General features: G+C 38.9%; 1 protein-coding gene across 3 annotated transcripts; it reads right to left on the reverse strand.

Moving 5' to 3' along the window:
- Positions 1-570: 570 nt before the first annotated feature.
- On the reverse strand, positions 571-19,043 carry LOC121328683 (transmembrane protein 51-like). Of its 3 annotated transcripts, XM_041273635.1 has the most exons (4): positions 18,751-19,043; positions 10,137-10,208; positions 2,288-2,766; positions 571-1,741 (listed from the first exon to the last, which is right to left on the reverse strand). In XM_041273635.1, exons 3-4 carry the CDS (start codon positions 2,629-2,631, stop codon positions 1,321-1,323), a joined length of 765 nt encoding a protein of 254 aa, XP_041129569.1. In that variant the 5' UTR covers positions 2,632-2,766; positions 10,137-10,208; positions 18,751-19,043; the 3' UTR covers positions 571-1,320. The 3 variants fall into 3 exon arrangements, with proteins under 3 accessions (XP_041129569.1, XP_041129568.1, XP_041129570.1); XM_041273634.1 differs by lacking the exon at positions 10,137-10,208; XM_041273636.1 differs by lacking the exon at positions 10,137-10,208 and having other exon boundaries at positions 2,288-2,797.
- Positions 19,044-19,286: the final 243 nt, after the last annotated feature.

The following is a 19,286-nucleotide window of genomic DNA, read 5'->3' on the forward strand; positions in this document are numbered from 1 at the left end:
GCAAGGGGCCAGGAAGCAGATCAATTCCTTTTAATTACTGTGAGATTGCTAATTCAATTTATAACAGTTTGGGTATTGTTTATAAATCAAGTAAAACTAAAGAAACATAGTAAACTAACATTTTAATAAGTGTCCTTTTCATCATTGTGTTTTATGATTCAGCAGGGGGGGGGGGGGGGGGGGGGTGGATATATACAGCACCCTGTTTTGATAATTAAAATTATAAAAAATGTAGTAGTAGTTGGCACCTGACCAGGGATTGCAGTCCTGACTTAAAAAAATGAAATTCCTTCTTTTAAGACAGTAGTGGATTACAAACATTTCTTTCTCCTGTTTCCTCTTAAAATAAACCGAATTGCTTTTGTTAATACAGTCTATCTTTTATATTTCCCCATCAGTGTCAGTGCTCATTAATGTACTTTATTAGAAATTCATATTGTAGACATAAAATTGAAAGAGTCACCGGGTTTAACATCTTCATGTAAGTTCTAACAGACATGAGCTTGGCAATATCACATGCCATGGTATGTTAATCTTCAATATATGATTAAAAAAAAAAAAAAAAAAAAAAAAAAAAAAAAAAAACATGCACAATCTCAGTGTACAAAAAGAAAAGAAACAAAACAGGCATTTTTTTGGTTGAAGTTTTGTGCCCAGGTGACAGATCCTTCTTCATCCTATCCAAAATGACACCAAATGAAAATACAGGAATCATTGATTGAATTAAAGTGTCAGTTTGCACCTGTATAATAAATACTACCAATAATAATACTAATAATAAAAACAAAAGTAGAAGATAGAGTTATCAAGATCTGTGATTGTTCGGATTGTTAAACCAGATTAACTGCTTTATCCTTTGTAGTGTACGTTCAATTCCCTCCATAGGTCTTTAGCTTCTTGAACTCCCAAGACATGTCCTTGCCATCACAGTCCCCCCCCCCCCCCAACACATCTTTCAAAACAAACATAAGCCAGGTTACTCTACAGTAGAAGCATCAGACTCAAAATGCGTAAGACAGAATTCAGCGCTAAATCACTTTATCAAAGTAGACTGCCTGTAATCACATTCTACCATGCCTCCTATTTGTTAAAAATCTAATTTGGCTCTTGGTACACAATATTAGTGTCCCTGTGAACACAAACTGGCAGAAGGTCCCCAACATCTCTTAAAGAAGATCCAAGTACATTTGTTTAAGTAAAAAGTGCTTAAAAAACACCTTTTAAAAAAAGGTCAGGGTCCCAGGTTGGTCGGTTTGCACTGCAGTGATTTTTCAGAGCGAGGCAGTGGCTCCCCCCTGTGGCAAGCCTGTCAGGTCAGGTTTACACAGGCAGGTTTTTATCTTGAATCTCTTCATCATACATTGGTGGGGGGGTCAAAGGCTCAATGGTGTCTGGTCTGCTGTTGTTCGAGTTTTGGATTTTAAGCCTGAAGTCCTTCAAGTGCAATTTGTCAGACTTGATCCTGCGAACCTTTAATGGTCTGAACTTCTTGCTGGAGCGTGCTTTTTGGCAACCAGCCTGTTGCTGTGGTGGCTGCTGTGTGGCGGCAGGGGCAGGGGTCGGCCCATCTGTGTTGGTGGCAGCTTCCACAGAGGCTTCTATCGCCAATGCATCCGCTAGCGACTCGTAGGAGGGGAGGGAGAGGCTGTTGTGGAGGTTGCTCTGTCTCACTGGGTAGTCGTTGCTCCCGACCACTTCATCATAGCTGGGAACGTTATACGCCGGGACGTGCCCCTCTGGCCTGCGTTTAAACAAAACAAAGTACATGCAGTTACTCTTTGTATGGTAGTCCCAGTTAACACATGTGGTCAAGAAGACAGTATTCCAGCACACAATAATGAAACAGTCATTAAAGGATTTACTGTAAAACATATGATGTGAAGATAAACTTTACTGTGCAATTAATTATTGTTTAGAGTTTTTGCTTACAGATAAACACCAAAACGTGGACCAGTTCCAAAATCATTTTCTTCCTTCTTTATTACTATGTGTGTTACCTGCTGCACAATGCTCGTCCATTTCTTTTTTTTTTTTTTTTTTTTTGTTAACTTCTGAATACCTTGCTGGATTGATCTGACATTTTGCACATGCACTGACAATGTACGGAGAATGAAAGTTACTGATTTTGATTGAAAGGGTTTCTCTCCCCTCCCCCCAAAAAAACCCCATAAAACCCCCCACGAAGGCTATTAATATAATTACGAGCATAATGGTTCGTGGAACACATTGCTAGGATTTCCCATGCTAGGCACAGATAACAGTGGAATTAAAGCCGCGCGGGACTCACACTTCCGGCCTTTCATCTGGAGACTCGTTGTCCTCGTACTCCACGTCAGTGGCCTCAGCCTCTCGTCGATTTTGCCGATGTTTGTTGCGGATACTCAGGCAGATAGAAAGCAGCAGCATAGCCACTCCGCTGCCCACCAGAACAAACGCCACAGACGAGGTCTTCCCCTTGGTGGAGTCCGTCTCTGGACCCAACTCTGGCTTGCTGTTATTCCCAGAAGGCACTGTGTTCCCTGGGACCACGCTCCACACAATCATCACCACACCCAGAGCAATCAGGCCAACCCCCAGAGCACAGACAGCATACTGAGACCCACTGGAGCTGGCGTGTGAACTCCGAGCCATCCTTCAGCCTTTTAAGTCTTTGGCCCTGGGGTCATAAACAAGCCCTGGTTGTGTGCCGGCTAGAGTGTCAGAACTGAATAATGTAAATTTCTTTATAATATAAAACAACTCCTTTGTTCTATGATTTGATGTGTTCTGAAATGAGAAAAGGAAACAGAATTCGAGCCTTTAAAAAAAAAAAAAAGATACTAATTACATTGCAATGCATCTGCATCCTAGATCTATTCAGACCTCACCAAATAAATGATCTGCTTCATGCAACTTCCTGAGCCCCATTATAAAGCCAACTGAGAGGAATAAAACAATTGCAATGGTATAAAACTAGCAGGTGCAGGAAGTAGCAGTTCAATCTTCCAAGTACTTTCCTTTGACTTTTATACCACTTTAAAAATGATTGTATTCCCCTCTGAATATTTATCATGGCCTAGGCACTTGCTTCAATGTATATTCCTGAGTAAGATTTGTTAGGCATTCTTCTCCTTGCAGCCAAGGAGCCTTACCGCTAAGGTGGGGGCAAATACTGTTTAAAAGACAGCCAAGAACTCTTTTGATCTAAGAGGGTCTGGTAAAGAGCAAGCACCCTTCTATCAGTATACAGTAGCCTGTGGTGCAGGGTTGAGAAAAGTACCTGTAAATCAAGCAGACACAACTTTTTTGCTAAAGCCTTTGTCAAATATGGATCAACATACACCTACTGTAATTGAGGGCTTGCTTCCATGTGAGTTTCCTAGACTTGATTAGATTTCAGCCTTTTGAGTCTCTTAGCAGTGCTCTAAATTAGTCCCCCAATAAATCCTCCTGTTGCTTTCTCCAAAGGGTGATTTACTGCCCTCAATGAAATGGGAAGAGGTATGCAATCGAAAGGGTTTACAGATACACAGCTGCTGCTTAGACTATAAAGATTATTTCAATGCTTCTCATGCAGTGTGTGGTCTAGTCTGTGTGTACTTATATGTGGCTCTGGATAATGTACTGTACACTTCTACTATATCCCTTGAGATGATCCATCTATTTTTGGAATACAATTATCAAACATAACTGCATAACTTTCCACTTAAACCATTAAGGATGTCTCTGTGAAAATGTTTCTTGTATCTCGTAATCCAAGAAGTAAAAAATAAAATGACACAAAGACTAGCAGCACATTCTTTTCACGTAATGTTCTGTACCAATTACCACAATATTGAAAACGCACATATTGTGGTGTTTATTTGTGAGTAAAAACCAAGGAATACCCCAAGACACAGTACTATACCTATTGCACCACAGTCCATCTGCTTGTAAAAACGATTGGTCTAAATGTCCCTGCAACAGTTTTAAACAACCAGAAGAGGGAGCATTCAGCTCAAAGTCTAACACCACAATATTAATCTTCATTCCCAGTGAAGTTTTACATTTAAAATGGTCCCTTTGGCACCAGCAAACCCTGGAGGAACTGAGCTATGATAAAAACCCCAGAAATCAAAAGGTTTACAGCAGGTCCTAACCAGACTGAATAAGTCACTGCACATTAGGTTTCACAAGGGAGTCTAGTGAAACAATTATAACCCATCCATACACAGTATAGTAGTTTCTCAACATAGCAATCAATCTAAAACAGCAGCGGATCTGTTTGGGAGTCTCTAGTGCATTTCTGCCTGTAAAAATATGCAACAATGGCAGAGGTCCTGTTTATGGATTTAAATGACAGTAGTATTTAATTCTGGAACTGATCAACTGAAGTCAATACTGTATATATGGACAAGGTTACTTGTTCTACCCAAAACAAGGACACTAGAACACCAAGCACTAAATGGCATGTAATGGTTATAATGCATGATCTCTAGGTTAAAGACAATAATTGGCAGTGGTTTAAAGGATGAGTAACTTCCAGGTTTTGCATTGCAGCCACAGGCATGTTTAATGAAACTTTGTGGCATGTAGCACGGTTATGACTGGGTGTGCGCACATGGCGGATTCTGACCAACGTATGCATCTGGAAACGTCCAGTTCTCCGATTGCTGATCACTGGGTTGCGCAGCCACGCAAAAGATCTGAATCCATTCTACAACATGCCCTTATAAGGGCTGTGGCCCATTCTCAAACATCTCCTTCCCCTGAACCACGTTTTCTCTTTAGAAGTCTCCTCTATATTGATCTCATCAACCTGCCTCAGCTTCCTGTTCATTCCCATGAGCATTCTCACCAGCTTCAGTCACCTTGACAACAAAGCTTCTGTGGCTGCACCAGCACTGTGCCTTACACACGTTTTTATTACTGTGCCACGTTCTTCCTGCCTAAAAACAAAACGGACCTTGACCAGTCAGTTTCCTTCCCTGAGGAGCGGAACGAGGTTAGTGCGGGAATAAATATGGGCTGCATCTAAAAACTCATTCCTCCTCATTGTTTAAGAGCAAATACATGAGTCACACACCACAGGAGGATGACAGTATAAATTGAGTATCAGGAGGGTGCATGGTGGCACAGCTAGCAAATTTACTTCTTAATATCTAACCTCTGGGTAGACTGAAATTGAATCTGGCTCAAGTTACAGGTGAAAAGGGTTTGGTGGTGTCTTGTAAAATCTGGAAGGTCGGAAATGGCCAGTTTTCTTCAATTGTCTAACATAAAATGCACTATTTTTAAAAGAGGACTGCGATGAGTCTTAGAGCAGCAGAATTATCCCTAGAATAAAATCGCCCCCACCCATCACCTGCTTAGTTCCTCACAGATTCATACATTACAGAGCTGCCGTCCTTCAAGTGAGATTAAGCTGCAAATGTGGCAGATATGACCTTTGTCAAAAATACTGCAAATTAAGAAGATAAACAGGAAAAACTACTGTGCAGAGGATTGGAGAGAATTAAATTAGCAATGCTGCTCAGTTAACACAGCAGTAGAATTATATTTTTCAACGCCAAGTAGAGACATGTTTTGGCTAGTGTCTTCACTAGTGTAACCAACTAACCCATCACCCCACAGAACTAGGTCACTGTGATTTTGTAGTTGTGCTTCACCTCTTGACAGCTGGCATCCAGTTTGCTAGGTTGACCACTGTGACAAAGTGACCAAGTGACTTAAAAAAAAAAAAAAAGTCAACCCACGGCGCAGAATGCTTCTTACCCCAAAGAAAAACTTTCCGTCTCAAAGCCACACCAATAGGTTTCAAGTAATATTCGAGTCTATATTACTGTGGCCAACAAAAATAAAAAACTAAATCAAAATATTGGAGACTTAGTAAAAGAATAAACTATTCTGGTCTGCCAAGTATGGAAATGAATGTCATCATGTTGTGACATGTGATACACTTGAGCTATGCAAACAGTGTGCAACTAATCAGCAACACTCACAAGCAGGATAACCTTGGAAAAGGGACAGTTTGCAGTAAACCATCATGGCAAAACAACTACTCTAACGTCAGCAGGGGTCTATTGCAGGCGGCTCACAATGGAGGTGGATACTGTTGTACCTGTTGAATGCAGATCTGCTCATCTTGTTGTGACAAGCAAAAAACTGGCTCCTGTTAAATCACAAACAAAAACCCCAATAAAACTTTTTACCTTTAGCCTGTACTCGAAGCAGAAACGGACATGCAAGTACAGGCCACCTGTGTGTCTTCTTGTTAAGCAATATCTATTATGAAACATATGGCCTTTGTTACATCAGAAACTGAACCCAGATCTCTGAAAACAGTAAATTCATAGTGGTAGGCTACAAAGGATGAATATTTATTTCAAGATCCGCTCAACGACTTGTAGGCTGTGTTTGCTGTGCTCCATACGTGCTGGCTCATGGACACCCCATAATGACGTGACTGATCTTCCAAACATAATCCACTGTAATCTATCGTCTGAGCAGCCGTAAATATTCAAATACATTACACTTCACAGCTTGTTCAAACAGTACTAGAGTAAACCGCACACACCAAGTGGATTGTAAATATTGCCCATGGACCAATGTAAATTCACAAGGCTAGATCGTATTATGGATTTTTAATTCCCAGCTGAAAAGTAATTTTATCACATTGAAGATGAAGACAGTTCAGCCATATTTCTGCTTCTATTCCACATGCCCATGCAGTAAATTAAAAGAGAGCTCAAAGGCTACTGTAACCCTGGAAACAGAGTCAAATGCAATAGCAACGTCCTCTTGACTGATCTCCAGCAGTGAAGCCAGTACTGTACTATTCAATTTATTATTAACATCTGTACTATTTCAAATGGGACTACCTTTTCAGGAAATGTATGCTCACACACGTGTGTGTAGTTTTAATCTGGGTTCTTTCACTTCACCCTGTACAATGCAAACGTGTCTTCATCTTTGCAGGTCCTGTGATGGAGTCCAGTTCTGACAAATCAGACACCTGTGCCTCTGATCGAGTTAAACTGTATCCTGACAACTGTATGAAAATGGGGGACAGTGGGTTTGGCATTTTTGCTGTCACACAATTGATTGTGTGCAAGAACACTGTTGAAGAGGAAATCTGTTTTATTAAAACAAATTCTATCTATCTATCTATATCTATCTATATCTATATCTATATCTATATATATATATATATATCTTTCAGTTTAACTATACATAATTAGATTGTTCCACTCTGTGAAAATTTACCTCAACAGTTTAAAAAAAAAAAAAAAGTATGTGTATTTTAATGATTTAATTACAGTCAGCCTCAATACCACACACTAACCCTCGCAATTTTTGGTAAAATAGCCACAAAATTTTTGGCAATTTTTGCATATTTCAAGTTAGCTATAACATTTGACAAGTAACTTGAACTGCAACTGTTTAAGAGCTGAAAACAAGTAAAAAAAGGTCTAATTAAGCAAATTATCAGTTCAATTAAGGGTCAAGTTAAGTAATTGAGAGCTCGGTTGGAATGAAAACCAGCAGCCACAGGGGGTCCCCAGGACCGAGTTTGAGAAGCCCTGTTCTATACCATTTGTGTTTCAATATTACGGAAAGGGGCTTTATTCTAGTTTGTGCTTTGTGTCATTTGTTTTCTGGGTTTGAAATGTGTAATCTCTGGACATGGGTGTAACTACAGTAGGTTGACCCCCATCCCTTCCTTTTCCCCCACCCCCTGTACATTTTGCATTGGTATGTTCTATAAAACATGGCTCTAATACAGACAGATAGTCAAATAAAAAGCCCCCATATACTCAGAGATGATGATACATTATAGAGCATAACTTGTGCTAAAGAATGTCCTTAGCAAGTATTGTGCCAATTGGACAATCTGTTTCAAAGTGTGACATACAGTAGGTATGCCCGCCTTCCCAACATAATATGTAACAACCGTTAAATTGATGCAGCACACTCTTATAGCAGGGAAGAGTTTGAATAAAAGGCTTCTGGTTGGCAGTACCTTCAAATTCTCGCACAGGCAAAAATATACAGCTGCTTTTTGCTGACAGAACAAGAAGTCTTTGTCTTGCTATAGAACAACAGACATGCAGGCATGTGTACAGAAATATAAGTCTCTGTGAGCCACACAATATGGGGCTCGTATTAGAAGCTGAGCTGCCAGTCAATCCTGTGAACACAAGGACTTAAAATTCCAGTATTATTCCTGGGGAAACCAGTAGTGAAGTCAACATACACTATACCCTACACAGAAAGTGACCTATACTAAAGTCCATTGATACAGACATCTGGAGTTTCTTGGTACTGGACAGAAAGACGTCACATGGAGGGTATTGCCCGAAATTTTGCGATGTATCAGTTTTATGCCACGAATGATAAGGAATGACCAAATAACTTCCAGAGATGCATCCATTTTGATAGCGTTTACTTTTTTGTTCTATGTGCTAGTAGTTTGAAATGAATTACATTATTATGATTTAAATTGAAACGGTGCTTGTGCAAGGGCTTCTCCAGATATATGGAAGTGTGACATATGTACGCACGCCTCCACTATATCCCCTTCACTGGGGATTTCATCCAACAGTCAGCATTAATATTAAAAAACAAGCTTGGATCAGAAGCCCCTCAGCTTAAGATGTCATTGCAATAACAGAGTACTTCACTAGGACACACATCAACAGTATGGGGAATATAATCTTCCAACTACGTCCATGCAAGTGGTTTTCAAATGATGCACTTCAATTGCTCAGCCTGTGCAATAAAATGTTTTACCATTTGCTACTTGTGACGCTGATAAAAAGTACTGGTTCGTAAGTGGAGAATGACCAGAGTGGCATTTTCCAAAATCTACCTGCAAAAATGACAAGCCCTCTTGGGAGAAACAGGCATGCTGTGTGAAGGAATGCCGATCATGGCTGAGGAATAACATGATAATCGGAGTATGCTTGTGCAAAGCTCCTGTTAAATCATGTTCTACTGTATATTCCCCTTGGGACTTCTTTGTAATCTAAATCCTGCACCTTCTAGGGTTTTCCCCGACAATGAACAACAACGTAATTAAATGTATTTTTATAACAGCAGGTTTTTTATCTAGCGGAAATACTCACTTGCAAACCTCATTTAGAAAACTCATAAACAAATGAATTGCATTTAAATTCAACATCCTTTTCTGAGGTTGGAACATAGCCCAAAAAACAAGAGCTTTCTGTTACAGCCTACCTGTTCTGTTACTTCTCTGTGCAAATAAGTGTAGCAACTGTTCAATTAAAATCCAAGAACCAAATCATAACTAAAGGTCCTAAAGCTCAAATGGACCAAGCAAAACAAAAAACCACTGGGGTTAGCATCAACACTTACTTTCGAAAATGGTATCATTTGAAACTTGAATGTAGAACCATCAATAAATGGAGTGTACATACAATCATATATTGTTAATGACAAACAGTGATCTTACATACAAGTTTTATTTTGCAGGTTGTACAGTGACTGTCGCAAGCCTGTAGTTTTAATGTCAATTTGCAGGTCACTTGGGTGGACTGCCTCAGTGTGGCTGTAACCCATGAGTCACAGCCAATCACAACACAAGCAGCTATCAGGTGTATACAATATGCCATATCTGTCACTTGCATCTCCTTCATATTAGTGCTACCTTACAATATCACTAATATTTGTATTTGCTTAATATGGGGAGGGGTGCTTATCTGTTAGATAAGCGTCTGTGCCTGCGTTTATCAGCCATGTTGTAGATTTACTCAGACAGAAGGACAGATTTAATCTAGTAGAACATGTGCAAAGTCTAAAGCCTTTGCTTGTAGAGCAGGTTAGAGGCTAAACTACAAGAAACAACTTCCAGAAGTTTCAGCTGAGCTTCTTAGAGATTCAACAGACTATTCAAAAATCCCGCTGGGAGAAAGAAAAGTAAAAATGGAGGTCCTGTCCCGGTGGATATAAAATATGAGGTGTCCTGGCTAACCCTCAGCTATACCACTGCCAGCCAAAATGACTCAGTGATTTTTAGCTCAATAAAGGGTGTATGGTTAAATGAATGTCAAACCAGTGTTAAATATGCTATTTTAGTACCAAAAAAAGACAGACTACGAAAACAAGGCGCCTCCAACATCAGGGTGTTGAGCAAATCGGAAATGCTGACGACTCACCCAGTTTCCTGTTCATCGGCTTGTATTATTGTATCCCGGCTTTTCTTCCACTTTCAACACCTCCACTTTTGCCTGCAAGGATAATGCAATTTCTTTGCGCTGGTCACTTGTTTCAATCCTTCATGGAAATGGCACTGATGAGTGAACACTATGGCAACAGTGAAAACTGTGTCTATGGCAACTCAAAATGCATCATAGGGTCAACACATGTCAGTGCAGGCTAAAAAACAAGTCAATCTAAACTAGTTTTTATGAAGGCGACATTTATTTCTGTGGTAGCCTGGTACTGACCAGCTGATTTACTAAGCAAGTTGTATCTTCACAGTACCTCCCAACTGTAAATTTAAGGATGTTGCAAATGGTGGTTTATGAATAGTTACATTCCAAACTCAATTACTCAATCTTAATACATAAATAAAGCAAATTATTTATCATTGTGGCATCCTCTAAATGTGAACTACAAGAATTCAGCGATGGAGAACAATCCCCCTCACTCATCCAGGCTATTCTTTTATTTTACTTTCCTTTCTTTGATTTCCTCTTTCTGTGTCAGTCTAAACACACGCAGTTGTTACTCAGGACTACTTTGCTTTTTATAGTGTGTTCAATTGTTAATGTTCTTGATTGCACCACTAAATAAACCTGGTTTCAGCGGATCTTAACACAGTGCTCAATTGTCTACCTGGGACCCCATTGTCATCAGAATCGCTTTGGTGAATATGTTAATGATGGGGCAGGCGCTCGATAACGAGGCAAGACAGGTCTTCAGAATACCATTTCAGTGCAGTATATATATATATATATATATATAGATATATATTTTATGTCTTCGCTCCATTTATGCATCACAGAATCGAGGGCAAGCGCTGTTCACACTCACATTTGTGCTGTGATCAGAATAGAGCCCTAACAGTTTTAGTTTATAGACAGGAAGAGTTTAAGATGTTTGTGTTAATAAAAGGTTTTTAAAACACACTTTTCCTTGAGAAACTATATAAAATAGGCAGTCATTTATTTATTTATTTATTTTAAATAAGGCGATTTAAAAACTGATGATTAAAATCAGCCAACCCTGATATATAGACACGGAAACATGATTTATCATGCTTACTTCAAGCTGGCAACACCAACTCCTGGTTCGCTAGAGTCAGATAAACAATACGTTTAAGTTTTAAGTTTTGTCTCACAGCTTTAGTGATACAGGGTGCTGTGTGCAAAGATAAACACAAATCCAGCACATGTCCATGGACCGCTTCAGCACTGAGTCACTCAGTTGTGTTATTATCTTGCTCATTAACGCTCACAGACAATGGATAGAACCCTTTAAGTGAACTATAAAAGCAGGGACCTTCCACAATGGCTGAGTGCAGGGACAAGGTTTCCCAGAGCAAAATAAGGTGTGCATCTTGCGCCATGATTTGCGAATTGAAATGGCGATGAGTTTTATGGTACTGTATTTAGTGACGGGGGTATTCAATTTAAACATTATATGGTTGGATTCACAGACCCAGATTAACACTAATTTTCAACTACTGTATCTAATACTACCTTAGTTAAGGTAGTCCAAGCAGTGCTATTTAGGTTTGAACGATAATTAACTTTTAATTATCGATTATTGGTGAGAAATGATCACAACATTCACAATTCTTAAATCACATTTTAACCCTTGTGAATTAAACAAACATTCTCACTAGTTCTTAGAAAAAGAAAAAACAAAAACACATTGCATACAGAATATCAACTGATTTTGTCTCAAAGATAGTAAGATAACAAACAAATACAGTCAAATCATCAAAATAATGCATTGGTATTGCTTCAATGAAGTAACATGCGTTGTCCAATGAAATAACATTTATAGTCACTGAGAAAGGGTCAATACTTAGTCAAGCAGGAGTGCTACACATCTCAGGACTATTACAAATATTTACAGTGCAAGTCAGTGTTAGTGATAAAGAGCACCCATTAGGCAGCCCTCAGTGTTGTTCATATTGTTGTGTTTGTCATTCAGAAGCGAGAAGTACAAAGTTTATGCAAACACTTCCAGACAGCACCAGTTTTTTTTATAGGATTACAGAAACATGAATCTGCAAGTTTTGAAGAACATTTACAGTATTAGGCTTACAGTACTTACCTCTTACTGCGGCTGGTGAAACATATGCAGGTTTAGTAGGAAGTGTATTGTGTGTGAACTTATATTCAGTATGGTTCAATGGTTTCCCCTTTGCCTGCAGTACAGTAACTCTACTGAGATATGGTTACTGTTTTTGGGCATCTGATGTACTGTTAACATCTGCATGACAAGGTAGCACCATGCCCCAAGCTGTTACCGGCAGGCAGAGACCCAAGAGACAGAAAGCTGCAGTTTAAGAGCTGGTGCGCACATTTATTAACAAAACAAACACAAAAACAGGAACAATATAAACACAGCACGAGGGCCAAAATAAAAGGTTCAAACAAATGAACAACTACGTGCAGTCTGGACATTAGCCTTCACTACTACTATGAAAACCAACACAAAAACTCATAGATGCGTGTGCTACATGAGCCACCAAACAATTTCCAAATGTTAGTGAGAATGAGAGTATAGTGTGCTAGTAAAATATTTTATGGCAGGATGTGTTTTTGTAGCTCTTTACTATCAGAACGATGCCAAATCGGAAGACGGCTACAGCACAGGGCAGAGGCCAGGCGGTCATGGGGATCTCCCACGCACTGCATGCTGGTAGTTACAGTCGTACACACACGAGAAGAAAACAAGAGAAGCAGAAAACAAATCAGTTAATGGCTTCATCGGTTTCTTATACAGTCAAAAAGGTGCTCAGCGAAAATGGTTCCAATAAGCAAACAGTAGTTCACTGGGCAAAATTATTATAACACAGTAAACGCCTGCCTTGCTGTGGAACTTATACTAGGTATTACAGTACATTACAATAGTGTTCATTAATAAAATGTTTTTCTCTATACAATATTACTGTACATGTACTACACATACTGTAACGAAACATTTGTACATGCTGCACATCAGCACATAAACCTAATTGTATACTTTTATATCCCATGATATTAAGTGGGCAAGAAATCAATTGTGTGGCTAATAAGTGTGGGAGATATAACCTGCAGTGTGTCAATAACCTAATTATGAGAAGCTTGTCCCCATGGACTCGCATTATATTCTCACCAATGTGGCGATAACTAGCAGAGTGAGGGATGTTTGACCGTAGCTTTATCCCAGATTTAGTGATCGCAGTTATGGAGTGTTTGCAGATGACTTCATTATTCATTCATGTCACTACACAGCCCTCAGCAGAGGAGTTAATGACTCACGGTATCCGTTGAACTTCATGAGCTCATGTTTAGCCCTGTTACGTACAGTGCATTGTTAAAGCAGATCTGCGAATGTTGATTTAAGCCTGGTCTAAATCTTCTACTATCATTCTTTCCACTTTACTGTAAGGTAGTTGCACAGGAATCACATTGTTACAGTATGTAGGCAGCTGAACCCTATGTAAATTATACTGTGCAATAAACAGCTTACACGACAAATGATTCATCTTAGTACCAGGTTTCAAAAGCTTTCCAACAAAGAAAAGTAACTTTAATTTTAATGCCCCCCTTTTTTTCCAAGTCTGTGTAAAGGTGCCTTCATCCGAGTTCAGGAACTTCTCTTTAGTTATAGTTTCCTGCCACAGATAGAATTAACAAAGGCCCCAGATATGAAGTGTTTTTATAGAATAAGCTTGTGATCTGACACTTTGGAGCATGTTTCCCTTTGTTTTCACTGGCAATATATATTTTGTGTATCCTATGTTGCTGGCACTGACTAAAACTACAGCAGAAATGAAAATCTGCTCATCAACCTGTAATTAAAGAGCAAATAGCAGGGTTCCGGAAAATAGTGTTACACACCCCGCATGTTAGCACAACTGTTTAAATAACATACCTGTGTAATTTACTTTCATTTTGAACATCCTGACAATTTTTTAAACTGTTTCAAAGCTCTTTTCAAAATGGCTGCTTAGTGCACTGGAGTTTGAGAGAAGAGCATTTTACAAACAAGGAGGCCAGTCAGCCCATCTTGCTCGTTTGGTTGTTAGTAGCTTATTGATCCAGAATGAAGCAGCTTCTTGAAGTATCCCAGGGTGTCAGCTTCAACAACATTACTGGGGAGTTGGTTCCAGACCCTCACAATTCAAATGTAAAAAAGTGCCTCCTATTTTCTGTTCTGAATGCCCCTTTGTTTAATCTCCATTTGTGACCTCTGGTCCTGGTTTATTTTTTCAGCTCGAAAAAGTCAGTTGGGTCAACACTGTCAAAACCTTTTAGAATTTTCAATGCTTGAATCAGATCGCCGCGTAGTCTTTGTTCAAGACTGAACAGATTCAATTCTTCAAGCCTGTCTGCATAAGACATGCCTTTTAAACCCGGAATAATTATGGTTGCTGCTCTTTGCACTCTTTCTAGCGCAGCAATATCCTTTTTGTAGTGAGGTGATCATAACTGAACACAATATTCTAGATGAGGTCTTACTAATGCATTGTAAAGTATAGAGGTCTAACTAATGCATTGTAATCTGTCCTCTAATCAGTGGTTCTCAACATTTTCAGACTACTGTACCCCTTTTGGAAAGCTCGGTTTGTCGTTTATCTCCAGCCTTGAGAAATTGCTTACTTTCAAAATTATTTGCCATGCAACTACAAAACAAAACAAAAAACACATTAGCACAAATTCAGTACTAACATTTCAGAGTGACATTTTAGCCTGTTTTCCACTTATGAGTTTTGAAATTCTGGGAGGAAGTGAAGACACAGCAACAATGATGTATTTCTCTACATTGTGAATGCTGAGGAAGTATGACTGGAACAGAGAAGACAAGTGTGCCAAATGGTCTACTATTGTTGTTTTCATTTTATTCTACTCAGTTTCCCCTGGATACACATCAGTGAGAAATATGTGAAGTAACGGAAAACAGGTAAAGTCTCTACCTCCACATTTGGACTTCCAGAATTTGATAATTTTTTTTTATAAAAGCATTAACTTTGTCATAGAGATTCAGAATGTTTTCTGTATGTTTCACGATTTTGCATAGGCAAATTCAGATCATTCAGCGGGCTAAATATATCTGCAAATGCAGCCAACTAACCACACGGTATTCTTAAACACAGAGGCAAGTTGTGGACGAACGATCAACAAAGCTTTGAAGAACTTTCCCTCTTGAAAACCACGGAACCTCTGTGTGTAACAACAGTTGCTGATGTTCAGCCCCAAGGTCTTCACAAAGAATGCGAAAGACGAGCATTGAGTGGCCTCGACTTGATAAAGCCGACTGCTTGACGGATTAGTTTACAACTTCATGCAGCTCAGATCTTTTTTGAAGCAAACGCCTCTCTGCGAATGATACTGTGCCCCCGTTGCACTGAAAGATTTGCTTTCCGTATCCTAGCAACAAGGCCATTCATTCTCCCCGTCACTGCAGCTCCCAAATTTGCAAACGTTCCAGTTCACGTTCACAAAAACTATTTCGTCAATAAACTTTAAAATTCTCTCCAGTTGAGTAGGCCCGTATACTTTTCCAAATGTGCTCTTTGATTTCATCAGATTCAGGGTATCGAACATAAGCAATTAGTTGAGCTCCACCAACATCCGTGGAGTTATCAAGCCGAAGCACACAATTATGTGCCATTTTAAGTTTCTCAACAACTACAGCATCTTCAGCCATGTCGTGAATTCTACGACAGTCAGTCATTTGATAAGGACACTTCTAGATAGTATTGGCTGCTTTTTTATCGAGCACGGTTTCTGCAGTAGCTACAGCCGCAGGAAGAATAAGCTCTTCTGCAATTGTGTGCGGCTTCTTTGACTTCGCTACAAGAAGGAAGACTGCATATGAAGCCTCGCGCTTTTTAAGAAATTGTTGAAGCATTTTTCAATTTAAAACCGACTAGTCAGCAGGTTTTCTTGGAAAACAATTCTAGTGGCTTCAGATGTCATTGCAAATGAGAGGGCTACATACTGCTGTTCGACAAAGTTTCTCCACAAAGGCAACACAATGCTTGAGGAGGTTATCAGTATTATGAAAATGGCAAAACGTAAGCAGAGCCTAGTGCCAGACACGAAGGCTATCCCTCCATCTGACTGGGTTTAATGATTAACACTGGCGGATCTAAATACAGATGCTCTTCACTGATGTGCCAGGGAGACAGCAAATAGGCTTACTTGGTCCCCACCACTACTATCTCATTTTATGTGGGCGAAAGCAGAGTCCATTATTAGCACAAAGTAGATAACAGCTACTCATGTAATTTAATAATATGAAAATGGCATTTTGTGGTTAAATGTTTAGTAAAATACTATGTTGTTTAGGATATAACCCTTTACAGTATTAGCCAAAATGAAAGCACAACAAAATGGCAAAAGATTATTGCTGTTGTTGTATATTTCCATGCACTAGCAATGACTGGTCCCCCCTATGCTTCTGTTAAAAACCTTTTGGTTTTTTGCTTGTATTTCACACTTAAATTTCGAATATGCAGACGTTTCAGCAGACTTTCAACAGATCGGTGCCACATGCCCCACAAGCTGTGGATCAAACGTGGCTTGATTTAACTGGCTAAAGCCAGCAGCATTTTTTTTTTTTTTTTTTAAATAGCCCATTTGATCTAAACTTAAACACCCGCCTTTGGGGCACACAGTTGACGTTTATTATTATTATTTTTTTATAAATGTACTTAAACTTGGCATTCACATAGGCGCAGATTTGGGTTGGATTGTGTGTAAACTGCTACGCCACTGTTCTATACACTGTACACAACCTGAAACCTGACATTACCAGTCTGTTTGCGTTCCCTAAACTAAAGGGCTCCGTCACTCTACTGGGAAGCAGGGACGGTCGTTCTGCCCCTAGGGTTGCCACCTGTCCCCATAATTCCGGAACACTGAGACAGAACAGGATTTTGAAGTTGCCTTTAAACTGAAGGAAATCAACATGTGAATTGAGCCCTAAACCTTTGCTAAATTGATTCTGGTGATTAATTATCTTGAGGCAGCATGACAATACAATAATAGCTTTTAACAAATGAAATAAATAAATAAATACGTCATCAATATTTATTTATTTTATTAATAGTTTTAAAAATACAAATTTTAAAGTTTGTTCATAGTTTCTAATAGTATATCACCTTCTCCCACTGAAATCATTAATACTGAGCAGCTGTTCACTATTCCTGACACCAGACAGCATGAACACTGGATCAGTGTTGTTATTTAATTGGGATAGTCAATGTAAATTAGGGCAATATATTACTAATTAATAGGATATAAATAGCATCTTTTAAATATTGAGAACTGAAATATAATTTTGTACAAAATAAAAATAAATATCTTGAATAAACCTGCACACACGTTTATTCAAGATGCTTTTTTTATTTTGTAAGATTTGTATTATCACAATGATTCGGATAATTCAGAAGCAGAATAAATTAAGCAAGTGCTTAGTGCTCAATTCACGTGTTTATTGCTTTCAGTTTAAGGGCAACTTAAAAAACATGTCCCGTCCCAAAGTGTTCCGGAATTATGGGGCCAGGTGGCAACCCTATCTGCCCGCCCTGCAGCAGTGGCGGGTTACTGGTGCACCCTGCAAGCTCTTAGGAGGCTCAAGAGCGTAAAACAAATGTAAACAAATAGCTGTTCCTTTAACCCTTACCAAAGCTGCGTTTGTTACTACAGTCAATACAGCCTGGGTTATATAACTTTTTTTGTTATCACATTTTTATACTTTGTTAATTACGTCCACTTAATATTCACCTAAAAAACAAAAACAAAACAATTTTATCTTTGTTACACACACCGTTCACCTTTCTTTTTTTTTTTTTTTTTTTTTTTTTTTTTTTTTTTTTTTTTAAGAAAACCTAAACAGATCAGTTAAATTTACCTTGTTCTAATATTTGAAACGGTTGGAAATATTATGAAAAAAGAACCTGCATACGTGGAGATTTTCAGACCAGAATACGAAAAATAAAACATCATTGGTTACAATATTGTCTTTCAAAAATACTGTAGCGTCATACACAATGCAACTGTGATCTTACCGCTTACATTTCAGCCATTTCGGTCTACAGAGTTTAATAAAGTTGTAAACAGGTACTTAAAAAGCTGACAAATTGAAACAAAACCGGCAAACTGGGAAGTATTAGCTAGTAGTACAAAGAAAAAAGTACGGACGTGTTTGGTGTTGCGTCAGGTAAAATCACAAGTTAACTATCACTTTGCGATCACCTTTTTTCGAATGTATCCTTTGTACAGCCTGTTTATTCGGAATGCATCATTTGTTCAGATCAAACTTTAGTTGTTATTATTTCAAACTGATTAAATGTTGTATGGGTGTAGTCCTTGGTTACGGGACATCTCGTATTTTCTTCAAACTCTTTTTAAAAAGGCGTTCTCTCCGTTCCCCGAATTCCCCTCTTGTTTAATACGCTAATACACAGTCAAAATTTCACCCATCACGCAACAAAACCAATTTCTTAACCCTCCGGATAATTTTTAACATTTGCGTCCAGGGTCTGAAGAGCCCAAACGTCCCAGCTCATAGTGTACAAACCTACAGTACATGTCTTACCTTTCACAAAGTCTGTCGGTAGGTATTTCCACAGACTCGAGCCTCCATTTAAGTTTATTTCCTAGGTAGGAAAAGGGAGTGTGCAACTGCCTAGACCGACAAATCCAAGTATCTCTTATCCCGCCCAGTTTTCTTTAATGAAATGAAAACTACGCAGACACGTCAAGTCAACAAGTTTTACGAACAATATTTTTTCTCCAATTCTTCTAGTGCCAACTGACACTTTCTGTTCAGAAATAGGAATCATGTACCCAAAAAAATAAACCTCGTGCGATATGTCTCTTGGGAGGGCTGGTAGCAAATAGTATAATTGCGTCACAAAACAGGATATCACAAGGTTAATGTACCGCAAAAGCTGTATGAAGCATATGGGTTTTGGTGACAGCTGGGCTTCAGATTAGTTCTTTCTTGCAATGACTTCTCAGTATGACAGATGTTTTTTTTAGCCAAGTGACAGCATTTTTGTTCTCAAGATACACGAGAAACGTCTACGTGACATGCAGATGGACGGATACAGAGACACCTCTACATATCAA

Source organism: Polyodon spathula, chromosome 16, assembly GCF_017654505.1.
Source record: "Polyodon spathula isolate WHYD16114869_AA chromosome 16, ASM1765450v1, whole genome shotgun sequence".
Lineage (NCBI taxonomy): Eukaryota > Metazoa > Chordata > Actinopteri > Acipenseriformes > Polyodontidae > Polyodon > Polyodon spathula.

What these genes read in the sequence shown, in the direction of transcription:
- LOC121328683 (XM_041273634.1), bottom strand. Translation starts at nt 2,631, where the DNA reads ATGGCTCGGAGTTCACACGCCAGCTCCAGTGGGTCTCAGTATGCTGTC. An exon ending in CCAGATGAAAGGCCGGAAGT is followed by an intron (nt 1,742 to 2,287) that starts GTGAGTCCCGCG and finishes GTTTAAACGCAG; the next exon opens with GCCAGAGGGGCACGTCCCGG.